Source organism: Diospyros lotus, chromosome 15 (genome assembly GCF_014633365.1).
Source record: "Diospyros lotus cultivar Yz01 chromosome 15, ASM1463336v1, whole genome shotgun sequence".
Lineage (NCBI taxonomy): Eukaryota > Viridiplantae > Streptophyta > Magnoliopsida > Ericales > Ebenaceae > Diospyros > Diospyros lotus.
The window spans coordinates 33,723,656-33,737,980 of NC_068352.1; the positions used below are offsets into that span (position 1 = coordinate 33,723,656).

At 37.5% G+C, this 14,325-nt stretch overlaps 2 protein-coding genes across 4 annotated transcripts in view; both read left to right on the forward strand.

The window, feature by feature from the left end:
• Positions 1 to 3,202, forward strand: part of LOC127791957 (probable ubiquitin-conjugating enzyme E2 26) — a 56,399-nt gene extending 53,197 nt beyond the window's left edge. For all 3 annotated transcript variants that reach the window (XM_052322191.1, XM_052322192.1, XM_052322189.1), the window contains exon 8: positions 2,707 to 3,202. In XM_052322191.1, coding sequence (XP_052178151.1) covers positions 2,707 to 3,018 — 312 coding nt within the window. In that variant the 3' untranslated portion in view covers positions 3,019 to 3,202. The remainder of the gene's footprint in view (positions 1 to 2,706) is intronic.
• Positions 3,203 to 4,678: 1,476 nt separating this feature from the next.
• Positions 4,679 to 7,510, forward strand: LOC127791735 (uncharacterized). The gene has a single exon (XM_052321709.1). It carries the CDS (start codon positions 4,679 to 4,681, stop codon positions 7,508 to 7,510), a length of 2,832 nt encoding a protein of 943 aa, XP_052177669.1.
• Positions 7,511 to 14,325: the final 6,815 nt, after the last annotated feature.

Genomic DNA, 14,325 nt, shown 5'->3' on the forward strand with positions numbered 1-14,325 from the left:
ACACAGATATGGATGAGGTCAAGTTTAATGTGAGGATATGTTGTGTGTGCCAATGAGAAAAGGTGGAAAACCAACAACTTCGGGATTTGTTGGAGTCGTTGCCTATATTGAATCGCTCGTAATGGTATTTCTCTAGTCATTGCCTATACTCCTAGATGAGGTGTAGGTTTCTTACAACTTCCAAAAGAATGTGTCTATGAGAAGTACTTTTGAGGTTGTGATCAAGCAAAAGCCACTCACGCCATACACTTTCTTCTTCTTCTTTCTCTCTCTCTCTCTCTCTTAGATCCTGGGAGCTTACAGCTTATCATATGGCGAAGCCTTGGAAGGATTAGGCTAACATGACATGCTCTTATCTTGAAAAGGTTGGAAGAAGGATGAAGAAATGTGCAGGTAAGAAGCAAAAATGGAGTATAAAGTCAGTGACATGGTGGTGGTCTTGTTTCTTCCTCAATAATTCAACAACTCAAGAAGCTGCAGAAAACAGTTAATACACAAGTATGAAGTCCCATTCTAGGTTATGGGCTTGGTAGGGAAGACATAGATGTAGAAGACCAGGCTAGAGTGACTCTTAAAGGGCATCTTCAGTTGTGACTAGGTCATTTTACAAGATTGTTGAGGTGATATTAGTTGATTGAGTTGTGTGAAGGAGAGGGGTACCACCTAGCACACTACCTGATAAACCCTGTAGCATTACAAAGGATGAACAAGCGACAAGGATGATGTCAGGATAAATGGGGGAGATTGTTAGAACCTACCTGACACGCAATGTTCTACAGGCTAAGAACAAATTTAGGAGGTTAAAAGAGGATATTGAAATATCTAAGACGCTTGCAGAGATCTATGGGTTTTTATGAGAAAATATTTGATTTGTAAATATCTGGGCAGTTTCTTGTAAAAATATTATATAAGGACGTGGGAGTATTTTACAGGATAGATTGTAGATGTTGATTGGTTTTGATATTTACCACCCATTGAGGATGTCAAATGCCTATAAGTGGGTGAGTCCCAAGAAGCAGAAAAGTGCAAATTCTCTTGCATAGAACAATACAAGTCTTTCATTCACTCGAATTTCATTCCTCAGTCGTTATTTTGCTTGGCTTTGGTTGTAAGGCTGATTTGGCATTCACCAAGAGAGTGTTGAAAAGCCAAGTGCTGGCATGGTTTTGCTTGGAAGGTCCAAGGCCGTGACTACTTGCTAACTTTGAAATTTATGACTCAGCTAAACGTAATACCAGAAAATAATTTTTTAAATAACACCCCATATTTTTATTGACTACTTAACGAATGAACTTAAAATGAGGGGATCAGAAGTAAGAGATTGTAATAGAAAACTAAAAAAGAGGGGAGGAATGGATATGGAGGATATACTTTATTAGATGACTCCTGCCAAGGATTTCAGTAAATCTCTATTGTGAAAAACCATAAGAATAACCAGAAGATGCAACCAAGAGTACTGTGAAAGGACTGTCTGATCTACAATATTTTGGTGGTTGTAACATAATTTTATGTCATAATTATAGAGAATGTTCATGTCACAAAATAGTTACAGCTATTTTGAAGTCATTACATAATTTGTGTATTCAATGGGATTATGGCTTGTGATTGTTGTTGTACAGAATTTGTGTATTATGGTTTCTATAGAAGATACATTAATTGAATGGCTGAAAGAAACATTCGGGTTTTGTTGTTGTTTTGGGTGGGGCGAGAGAATTATATAGATATGATTGGGTGAAAGAGAGGATATCTGTTAAAAATGGATTTGACATACAGGTAGCATGAGGACTTGAGACATAAGTACAAAGGGGCGTATATCAACAAAAATTAGAGCACACCACAACCAGAATACACCTCATTTAAACAAATTAGTGTCATAGATAATCTGTTTACTACACATGCGTGGACACACATACTTATTATAATACACAAGTGTAGTAAAGATGGACAGGAACATGAGTAGAGAAATGAGAGCTTGTGAGACCTAGATGGCAACAGGGCCCCCTTCTGGTGGGGTTGCGGACATGAGTAGAGAAATGAGTGCTTTCGGGACCTAGATGGCAGCAGCAGGGGTCCTGGGGTTTAGGGACATGAGTAGAGAAATGAGACCTTGTCTGACCTAGATGGCAACAGGGGCCGGGGGCGGTGAGGGGCAATGTCATGAATGCTTGGGGTTGACATAAAAGGGGAAGAACAAGAAGAGGGATAGGGAGGGGTTTATAAATACTTGAACATTAGAATATTCCTTCAGGTTGATGCATGATAAATATTTACATTAAGTTATTGATAGACAAAGATCATGTCTCACATTGTAAATTATTTTCCTTGAACTTCTAATGTGTCTCATGTGTATTAGCAATTGGCTTGTCCCTCTACTTGTGTTTGATTCTTGGACGATTAACAAAATAAAAGCAAACTTCAGCGTGTGCCCTTTGACACGTTAGAAATTTTCCTTGTTTATTTGGTAGGGGCATTTGACATTTTCATGTGTCAGGTCCTGAAATGATGCACTGTCACTGGTTAATACAAATGTCAGGTCCTGGCACTTGACATTTTCCTTGTTTATTTGTTCTTTTTAATCAAGCAAAAAAAAAAAACTGCATGAGTCAATGCAACATGTCCATCTGTATAGCATTTCTTAGAATTAGTGTGGGGATTTTTCATACGTATATGGAGAATCCCATCTTTTCAAACTGTATTTGGATGCAGCATTTTGAGGATTTTGTTTTCGGACATTTCTACAAGCGTGCTCAAGATATTTTGGTGGCATGCAAAGCCTATAAGGATGGAGCTCAAGTTGGTTGTCTTGCTAAAGGTGGGGTTCAGGATCTCGATGCAGGTGACAAGAGCTGTTCGCAGCATTTCAAAGATACTTTGGCCGACTATATCACTGTGCTTGTGCAAACATTTTCACAAATTGGGGCCAAGGACTGTGAGAAGTTCCTTTCCCTTGCGGAGAAAGGAAATGGTCGAGCACCCTCTGTGCCCAAGGCTCCAAACTATTTTGATCCTCTTGACTAGCGATTTTGAGATGCTGGCAATGCATTATGCATGTAAGACATATATAGGCAAATCATATTTAATTTTCGTTCCGTATAGTTTAGACTTAAGTTGTGGAGCCCTGTTGTATATAGCTGTTTATATGGATATGATGGTTTAAAGTTTTTATTTAATTATGGTTAGTGGTCAGTAAGGTGGAAGCTGATATGGGATTGTGGCTTTAACTACAGCTGGGTCTTGTTACTCTTATGGTTACATTTTTAACCATACAAGCAGACAATTATCGAACTTTTCCTGTCATTTAATTAGGCAGTATATATCTGTGATTTTAATCAACTATGGTTTCTTATGGGTAGCCAGTAGTGGTGGGGGTCTAATCTAGGACATTGGTTTGGGACGATGACAGTTAAAGCCTATTGTGGTATCTCAGGACAATCCCTACATAGGTCCCAGGAAGATGAACTAGAAAATGTGATTTTAGCAGCATTTCTTTTTATATTTATTATGTATCAATTTATTTTATAAAAATAAATCTCTGTTTGATCACAGTTCAACTTTCGTCGAGAAAATATAAAGTATTAACGGTAATATTATGTCGACGTGCTAGTGTGTTATCACAACCCAACCCAATAATGACATGATGATGATGATGATGTTATGTGTTAATGATTTTAATACATGACGCCCCATTATTGGGTTGGGTTGGGTTGGGTTGTATTATCAGGACTATATGATTGACTGTATTTTCTCTTCCATTTATGCATGTTCTTGTATTGATACACTCTTTTCTTATACCCATTAAGAAAGCCTTTATATTAGGCACATCGACCGAACCAACTGCTACATCACGTTATGATAGTTGATTTACATTGCTAACATTTTGTATCCAGTAATTTATTTTTGAATTTTATTAAATAGTAATATATATTTTAAAGTAAAAATATTATTCAAACCCATTTTATTGATATCTTATTTATTTAATTACATCGGAGCCGGCCTTTCGATGCAATTGGAGAGGAATGATTATTGGGGTGGTTGTTTGTTTTCTTCGCTGTCGGGAAGGAAGCTTCCAAGACTTTCTTGGCATTGACGCCTTCATAACGCTCTATATAATAATAATAATAATAATAATAATAATAATTATATATACTAAGTCAAGCCCAATCCCAGGGCCGTGACGGTTACGTTCAACCATTAGATCTTTCCAAAGCAGAAAAAACAAGAAGATGGGCCGATTATTAGAAACACAAATTGAGTTAAAATCAAGCTGCCAACTCCAAAACTACTATTACCAATTATGTCGGGATGTTCATTTAATTACTACTACGATCTCCATTAGCACCCAAAAGAGTTTGCTCTTCTTCCTAATCTAGTTAATCTGTGAGGTGGTAGCTAGCATATAATTGAGTTGTGTTGTAGTGCCACTTTAACATGATGGATGCATACATGCTAGAAGACCAAGTCCAAGCACAGGTCGGTCGATTGCTTGATTTCTTCTAGTGGAGCCGGCGATGACTTCTATGAAAGAGAAAGTCCATCCACGGTGTACAAAAACGTAACCCAAAAACCAAGTTGTGGAGTCACCAATCATCGACATGGTGGACTTGGCCTGAAGATAAAAGGAACTGACATTAGAATAGATACCCTATTCTTCTCTTGTTTGCTTTCATTCAGAGTCAATATGGTTGGAGCAATGAATCAACTGACATGGTGGCTAATCCTTTGTTTCTTGATCCTGCTCCTCTCCAGCATCGTTTCTCCTACTACTTCAGTTTCCTACTCCGATCACTGCGCTTCAATCGTGCCAGAATCAACCCCAACCGATCCTGATAACACCTTCTACTCGCATCTCCAAACGTTGGCAACTCACTACCATGGCGGCGACAGAATTCTTGGCGAGAACTCATCCTATTCCGGCTTCAAATATGCCTCATTTCGGCCAACCCAAAACATCTATAAGACCAAAGCCAATGGCGTTTACTTGCTTCACGCCAACTTGCTCTTTCGATCATCGAATCTGGTTTATGTTCCTAGAAGGAATTCGACGAGTGCGCGCCAATCTTATGATTCCAGCAATTCTGCATGGCATAATCCGCTGAGGTTCATCTTAAGAGGGTTCTGGTCCGAGAAGACTGGGAAACTCTGCATGGTCGGCTCGGCTTCTTGGTATTCGACTGAAGGTAAACTTGTCAATCTTGAAGCAGTTCTTAAGCTTAGCAATCCACTGAATTTGACTCTTGATACTAGTTTGGTTACTGGAAGATTGGAGAGCTTGAGTCCTACTAACGATCCCAGTTACTTTGAGCCAATTTCTCTACTCGCAGTTTCTTCATCCAAAAATTACAGCTACAGGTTAGTCATGGAGGAAATTGGCAGGGGCTTTCCTGGTGGGATTGATGTCCCAAAAACCCAATCACTTGGCTGGCAACCAGGGCGGACCTGTTCAAGCCTATGGCGGCTAAATCTTGACTTGAACTATGCGAATGAGTCGTCTTCTCGGAACTGTACACCTCTTGGTCAGGATATTGACTATTTGCCTCAAATAATGTACTTGAGAAGCATTCAGTGTTCCGAGGATGAACACAAGGCTCGGTTCTTGGTAGGATTTGGAAAGGATGGCTATGCTGGGTATTACCGATCTCCTTTTGATCCCAACACAACGCTCGTGGCAGAAGCATCATGGGACGAAAACAAGAACCAGATGCGTGTTGTGGGTTGCCGAATCTTGTACTCAAGTGATGCTCTGGGAAACGCTCGTGTTGGTGACTGTTCAACCAGATTGAGCTTCGGGTTTCGTGCCTTCCAGACTATCAGAATCAGGAGCACACTTGTTGGCCAAATTTGGACCAACAAGGCTGCTAACGAGTCGGGGTACTTCAAGAGGATCGAGTTTGGAAGTTCTGTTGATAGGATGGTGAGGGCTTCGAGGTTGAGATACGAGTACACGGAAATTGAGAGAGCCCGGAAGTCATGCCCGACGAAGAAGCCTGCCAAGAGAAAGGGGCGGAGATATCCAAAGGGGGATTCTTATGATATGAAGTTTGACATGTCGGTAATGGAATCCACTAGGAAAGTTGTTGCCTGGGGGAATGCAGTTCCTGTCTCTGTGGGTAATAAGAGTTATGAGGCATATGGCAGCTGGTACTACTCGAGATCAACAAATGTAATTCCTGAAGCTGGGGAGAAGAAAAGTGCTAGAGGTCCAGTAAACATCAGCTACACAATAAGCATCCAAGCGTATGCATCAAGTTATAGGATTTATTCAACTAATTCATCAATATCAGGTTACGAGGCTCCTTCTACTAATTCATCATTCATACCCCGATATGGCGTCAGGCAAATTTCGGCTGAAGGGGTGTACAACGATGAAACAGGACAGCTTTGTATGGTTGGTTGCAGACAGCTTGGTCCAGACCTTAGGAAACTAACCAATGTTTCCATGGACTGTGACATTCTTCTCAACTTCCAGTTCGCGCCACTAAATGCCAAGAGTGGGAATACTATTAAGGGAAGCATTGAGAGCACGCGGGAGAAGAATGACTCTCTGTTCTTTGAGAAATTGACCTTGTCTTCAAACGCTTACTATACCTCAACAGCCAAGCAGGCAGTTACCCGTATTGATCTAGAGATTGTCTTGGCTTTGATCTCCAACACACTGAAATGTGTCTTTGTGGGATTACAACTCTGGTATGTGAAGAAGAATCCTAATGTGCTTCCCTCCATGTCCCTTATCATGCTTGTGATCCTCACCTTGGGGCAAATGATCCCTCTGGTTCTCAACTTTGAAGCTCTCTTTATTGGGAACAGAAATCGGCAGAATGCTCTGCTCTGGAGCGGTGGAGGGCTTGAAGTGAACGAGGTGATCATAAGAGTGGTCACAATGGTAGCTTTCTTGCTGCAGTTCCGGCTTCTCCAACTGTCATGGTTTGCGCGTTTGGGAGAGGGAAACCAAAAGGGCTCGTGGGTGGCCGAGAAGAAGGTTTTGTTTGTTTCTCTACCATTCTACATTGCCGGGGTACTCATCGCCTTGATGATGAAGTCGGGTAAGAACAACGTTGGCTATGGCCAGGTAGTGGCTGTATCGTATCAGTATCCTCCCTCTTCTTCTGCTTCTAATTACCAGGGCTCTGTGGCTCATGTCTGGGGGGCCTTAATCTCTTATGCTGGTCTGGTCCTCGACGCATTCCTTCTCCCTCAAATCCTACTCAACATAATCCAAATTTCAGAGGCAAAAGTCCTCTCTCACTCATTCTACATCGGAACCACCCTGATTCGCCTGCTGCCACATGCATATGATCTCTTCAGGGGCCACTTCGGAGGGTTCTACTTCTACGCAGATCCTAGTGCAGACTTCTACTCCACCACTTGGGATGTCATTATCTCCTGTGGAGGAGCTCTGTCTGCAGCCATCATCTACTTGCAGCAGCGGTTCGGCAGCCGCTGTTTCCTTCCCCGGCGATTTAGAGCGGCTCAAATGTATGAGAAGGTGCCGGTTGTAGCAAGCAATGAGTGAGTGTGAGTGTGAGTGTGAGATTGAGATGCTCCAACAGAGGAGAAATAAAGCTGCTGCTTAGTGTCGTGCTCTTTTAAGTATTGTGGTCCCATATGTAAGCCCTCTTCTAAGCTCTCTTATCTCCTGAACAAGAAGAAAATTAAGTCTCTCTCTTTTTGCTGTCCTTCCCATATTTTCTCTTCTCTGTTGGGAAAGGGGTTTCCTAGGTCAAGGTGAGTCACTAAATATGCTAAACATCTAGATAATATGTGATTCCGTATCTAAATAATACACGTGTTTCTTGTAACAAATTGTCACTTGTCAATGTAACACCCTCCCCTCCCCCCCTCTCTGGCTAATAAGGCATATGCCCTAAATTCTAAAACTAAAAAAAAATACTCAGAGCTATGTCTTATTCGTTATTTTCCTCTTTTACTTGTTCTCTAAAATCTAAATACTAACTTAGTGGTCGGAGATTATTTCGAGAAACAAAAACCCCTTACTTATAGGAGTTAGCATGTGGTGTCTCAAATCTCAATTTCTAGTAATATCACTTTTTGATATTTTAAAAATATCAATAAAAATGACAAAATGTCAAGTATTTCATTTTCTGTATTTATTTCAGTACTTTTACGAACCTCCAATTAAAGTCATCAAACACAAAACCTAAAACCCTAGTCCAATTCTTTTTAGTTGGCTAATTAATTACCTTTTAGTTGATTAATTATATTTTAGAAGGTAAGATCTGTAAATTCATGAAATATGTATATCTATTGACTAAATCAAGATTGGTTACTCGATTGATGATTTATCAAAGATACACAAGAAAATGTTACACAAAATAGGAAATAATTTATCACAATAATATTAAGTTTAAACTCAATTTTAATATTCATTAAGTTAACAATATTTCTTCAAGAAATTAACACCCCTCTAGGATACTGTCGACGTTCAATTTCGGCCGACCGTGATTCGTTTTGGGCCGCGGTGAGTCAATCCAAAAATACCGAGAAGGAAGGGAACCCCCCCCAAAATTCCAAGCGTGTACACCAGAATCTTTTACGTGGTTCGGCCAGAACGATGCCTAGTCCACGGTCGCCGTCTGATTATTCTCTCAGAGTGGCGGTATCTGATTATTCTTTTCGTCCTTGCCCCTCATGGTCTCTTTGATTCTCATTTATATTGAGGGACTTTTACAATTTAGATAATATATAAAAATACAGTGATTGTATAATGGGGGACAAACAATTCTTATCGCCTTCACAAGACCGGGAGTGAGATCCTCATTACGAGGGGCATGGGCTGTTACAGATAAAGTGATTGGACCCTACCTCTGACTTCTCAGCAACTTTGCCACTCATGCGAACTGGAGGTTTTAGGCCAGCGACTTGGATGGGCCAACGATCTGGAGGATATTTCAGGAGCTCGTTAGTCGATTGCTTGGAGCTCGTTGGGGGATTACCGGAAGCTCGCCATATGCTCGCTTTACGAGTTCCGGATCTTTGGTGGAGGCTGGACTTTCCTTGACGAGGTCGTCCGGGCCTTCTTGGCCTTAGGTGATTGGGCCGATCTATCGGACCGAGTCTGGCCCATGCGAGGTGATACGGGAAATACATATAACAGGTACTATGCTCAAAGTAGAAAGATTCTCAACTCTAAGTATGTTCACAATCCGAATAAAGACTTATTATTAGCACGTAATTTTGGACTTAGAACATACGATGATCATGGCACATACCGATCAAAGACTTGATTGTTGTCATTTTTGTAACATTTTTTCACAAATTATTAACCACTTTTCAAAAACCCTTTTTATGCATATATAGAAAACTGTGTACATTTACAATCTTATATTATGATTTTGTTAGTTTACTTGAAAATCAATTAAGATTCATAATGTTAAGATTAAATAAAAATCTAATTATAAAAAACTTTCGACGATGGATCGGTTTCATAGTTTATTGAAGAATAAAATTTAAACCAAATCGCTTTTAAGGGATTTTTAGAATCATTAAATCACTATTTTTGTAAAATTACAATTTAATGATTTAAACCGATTTGATTTAATTAATTTAAAAGATTTTATGTTTTCTTGCTGACCCCTAATTGGGCCTGCAACTCTAGAGTCCAGCCCAACAAGGGCACCACGGGGGAGATTCCTAGCACGGATCTCTCTGGAAGAACCCTGAAAGCCGCTAAACCCTAGAACTCTCCCATATATGGGCGCCTATATATCTGTTCCAGTCAGTAAGCTCCTTCGACTCTTGTGTTATTGAGAGTGCGAGAAGATGGCAGGCTCGCCTGCTGCGATGGCGGCGTCGAGACTATTGATAAACCAAAGCAAGGCTTCGCTTCCGCACCTGATCCGCGGCAGCCTCCTCCGGCACGGCGCCGCAGCCGTTGCCGAGGCTGTAAAAGTCACTGCCTCTGCCTCCGAAGTGCGGTCGCTTGAGAATCCGAGCAGAGCTGCGGAAGCGTTGATTCAACCTCCATTTGGTCTTGCAGCTGAGCCTTGGGTAAAGCAGTCCAAGATTGAGGTCCGTGGCCGTCCGCTCAACGTCGACGACGACGAAGACGTCAACTCTGATGACTACTATGAGGAGGATATGGTAGATTCCGACGAGGACCTCAAGGATTTCGAAAACCCGTGGACTTCGGATGAGGACTCTGATTCTGATGACGGAGACGATCGCCGTTCCAGGAATTAAGTACCATATCCTCATACTTATCGTCTTCAGATAGAGTAAACCGTCGTTTCTCGTTGACAAGTGATAATCTGCGAATTTCTATGTTTGAATGTGATCCCGTGACAGAATGAGCTTCGCTTTATGCCATTAGTCTATCCTTTTTCTTTCCATCCGATTTGCTCTTTTCCTTGTACCCTCGTCCAAATTGGATAATTTCAATTTTATTGTTACACACGAGAAGTAATTCCACCGATGGTTGGTTGCGAAGAATTGAGGAAAGATCGGAAATTGTAATGACTTTAAACGAAGAACAGATACAAATTAACAACCAAAGCTAGATTGAGTATTAATCAAATCTGCGTATATCCTCGCCTCAATGCTCAATCTTAAATCCCATTTGATTTTCTGTCATTACCGGTCGCTTTGGGTTGGAGGGATGATTTGGTTAATCGATTATTAACCTACTGATTGGCACAAAGTATTAAGTCTTAAAAAACTAAAGTAAATGACTTAGGTACCATTTCTTAAAATGAGTGGAGTGAGATAAAGATTGTTACTCGATATTGTATTAAAATAATTTATTTATTAGATTTAAAATAATTTATTTGAAGGAGTGGAAGAGATTAATTTATGTAAAAAATTTAAGATAAAAGTTATATAATTTTTTTTAAAAAAAATTAATAAATATAATAAAAAATATTTTTGTTTGAAATGTTTTTTATATTTTATTTATATCTTATTTTTTATATATAAATGAATCAGTGTTTTAAGACGTACTAAGCGCTAGTCGGACATCAGGTTGGGACTTAACGCCTTACCGGAACATAAAAAAATTATTTAAATGAAATTTATATTATCTCAAACACACACACATATATATAAACAAATCATATATAGATATAAATCTATCTTTATTTATATATATAAAGTTATTAGCAAATTCTCGACTCTTATCAGAGCCTAGTAAGGTGACTACTACCATCGTCCACTACAGTGTAATGCCCAAACTGACCCATGCTAATTGGCCATCGTCACCATTGTTTTGTCGTCGTTCCATCATCGTCTCCTTCTTGTAGCACTGTCAAATCCGGTTGTTAGATGTTAGATCCATCCATCTGGTCTTGGATGGAGATGGAGTCGAGCAACAAACAAGCTCAAATCACGATCACGAGATGAGAGGATATAAGAGAGAGGGGAAAAGGGAAAAATCGGGCACAAAAAACACGTATGGGAGGCGTCATCTTAGCTGCATTGGTTACCTAAGCGCTGCTTGGGCCTGATTAATTAGGTTCGACACCTAAGGAGGCGACTTGAAGGTATTCGTGGCAATCGCCTTTTAGAACACTAAAATGAACACAAAAGATTTATATGAAAAGTCCAACTGAACAAATTATGGGTAGAAAAATTAAAATATTAGTACCATAATTTTAGAGTATTGGATATCTATTTATAAATTTATTATTCATCTATAAATATAAAAAAGACGAGTCACAAATAAGATAAATTTTGATGAACTACAAAAAAAAAAATTAAATTATAGATATATTACAATCAAATTTAGCATCTCAGTTACAATTAAATTTAAATTTTGAGTTACAATTATTATATTTATTAATTATAAAATTTATTCATTGCAAAACCTAAAACGACAAGTGGGGCAAGTAAGATAGTCTTTGTCCTCCTGCTCCATCTCTACAGACCACCAAGAAAGAATGCATTGCGGATGAAATAAGTGACCACAAATTGGAAGAGACCTACAACTCTCACTCTGCCCAAAATCTTCTAGACATACTGCGCAACTGTTGAAATTCAATTTGCTTTCATATTCCTTATAAACGATAGCCAATGTCACGTATACTTCCCACTTCTTCATCCGTAGATTCTCACCACTGCTTGATCTTCTTCTCTCTTGACCTCGAACCCCAAGCCTTCCTTCCTCGGCTTCGAGATCGACCAATATTGTCTCCTCTTCTTCTGGGCGTCTGCGACAGAATTCGAACAACACGACACAACTTGAAATAAGGAATCCGAGAATGATTAGAACCAAAGCTGATGTTTGAGATATCGACCATGGATTATCATGGCTTTCATGGGCATTAAGAGAGTAAGACGGGGAATGTGAAGACGAATAAGGATCCATAATTTGATCATTTACTTGTATTAAAGAGTAGTATTGCTAGTCTTGATGTATGGCATCCTATATATATAATGGGGATGTGGATCCCAAGTCAGTGGTGTTTTGGATTTGTATTGTTTTCCTAATAGAAATTGGATTAGTTGCCTTCTATACTAATTTAGTAGGATAAGAATCCAATTCAAACAAAAGAGCTTGATGTTAGTTATAAAATCATTTATTATTTAATAATAAATATATTATATTTTATATTATTTTATTAATTATTATTAAAATTATATTTTACCATCAATGATATGTTGGTAACCTCAACATATAATGGGTATTGGCTTCCAATCCATAGTAATTTTGGATTTGTATCCTTTTCCTATCATCATAAGTAGGAATGAGTGTCTTTTTTATTGTTGTATTGTATTATGTTCTTTTATATTATACTATGAAAAAGGGTTAATCTTAAAAATAATATAATTATTGGACTTCTATGGTATGGCATTGCATATGTATTTTAGATTCTTTTGTATCCTACTATTTATATGTATATGTATTTTATCTCTAAAAATGATGAATATATTACATTAATTTTAAGTATATGTATCCATATGTTACATTAAATTATATCATGAATATTATAAATTACAATTACATTTAATTAAGCATAACTATTAAATATATTTCTACTATTATACAAATATATTAGAAATTGCTTAATAATTATTTTAATTAAATTTCAAAAAAATTAGAAAATAATATTTAACAAAAGAATAAGATATAATTAAAGATAAATAACCAGGTTCTAGTTGTTTGTTGTTTTATAATTAATATCAACGTTAAGCTATAAAATGTGTCATTATAAATTAATATAACATTGAAAACACCATAAAATATGATATGTACCTTAAAGCGATAATTCCACAAAACATAATACACAAAATCAAAATCATAAAGAGAAAACCACGAAACATGCCTAGGGCAACAGACCCTAAGGAGTCATCACACTTGTCATTTAAGCCTCATATGATATTTTTCTTATCATATTAAGATAGCATTTGTTAAAATTAATAAGATAAATTTGTATTAAAATAAGGTTAAAATATTTTTCGAATCAAGATATATAATAGTCAATATAAGGTTGGAAAACATTATAAATTTTTTATCAAACTATTTATTAATTTTTTTGAAATATATTAGAGGACACATGGGTAATTTTTTCTTATTTGTAATGATCAAGATAAATTTATCTAGAGGGAGAAGATAAATTTATCTGAAAAAATTCAGATAAGAAGTCACGTGACTTCTTTTCAAGTGTTGCCTAATAAATTTAACAAATCTAATAAAAAAGACTTTTGTCTTGAATGATTTTTATATCTTATTTTTTTCAATCTATATATTAATTAATAAATATTACTTAAATAAGAGAGATAATAATTTCAAATAATTTATTTCCGTATCAAATAAAATATAACATTATATAATCTAAACATTTTAACGTCATCTTATGGTCCAACTTATATTTTTTTCTATATAATTTTACATTTTTTTATGATATCATTATGATTTTTTCTTATTCTAATTACATCACTAAATCTATATTTTTGAATTAATTTAACTCTTATAATTTGACATTTTTTCAGTGTAGGAATCGAACTTTTCATTGTTTCTATTATACTTTTGGATTTGTATTTTTAAGTCAAATTAACTATTGTATTTTGACCCAAACAAAGTGTGACGTGCTTTTTATTGTCTTATTTTATTTATTTTTTTTATACATAAAAGTACAAAAATTATTAAATTAACTTAAAAATGTAGAATTATGAGTGTTATCGATAGGGCTGAGCATAAATTCGGTTTAACCGATTAAACCAAACCGAACGGACTGGTTCGATCGGTTCGGTTCTGTTAGCCAATATGAGCGGTTCGGGTTCGATTAATATTTTATAAAGATTTCGGTTAAACGGTTCGGTTCGGATATTTAGATAAAAATGCCCACAAAACCCGAACCGACCGACTCGGCTGGC

Coding starts and splice junctions, on each gene's coding strand:
- LOC127791735 (XM_052321709.1), top strand. CDS start 4,679: ATGGTTGGAGCAATGAATCAACTGACATGGTGGCTAATCCTTTGTTTC.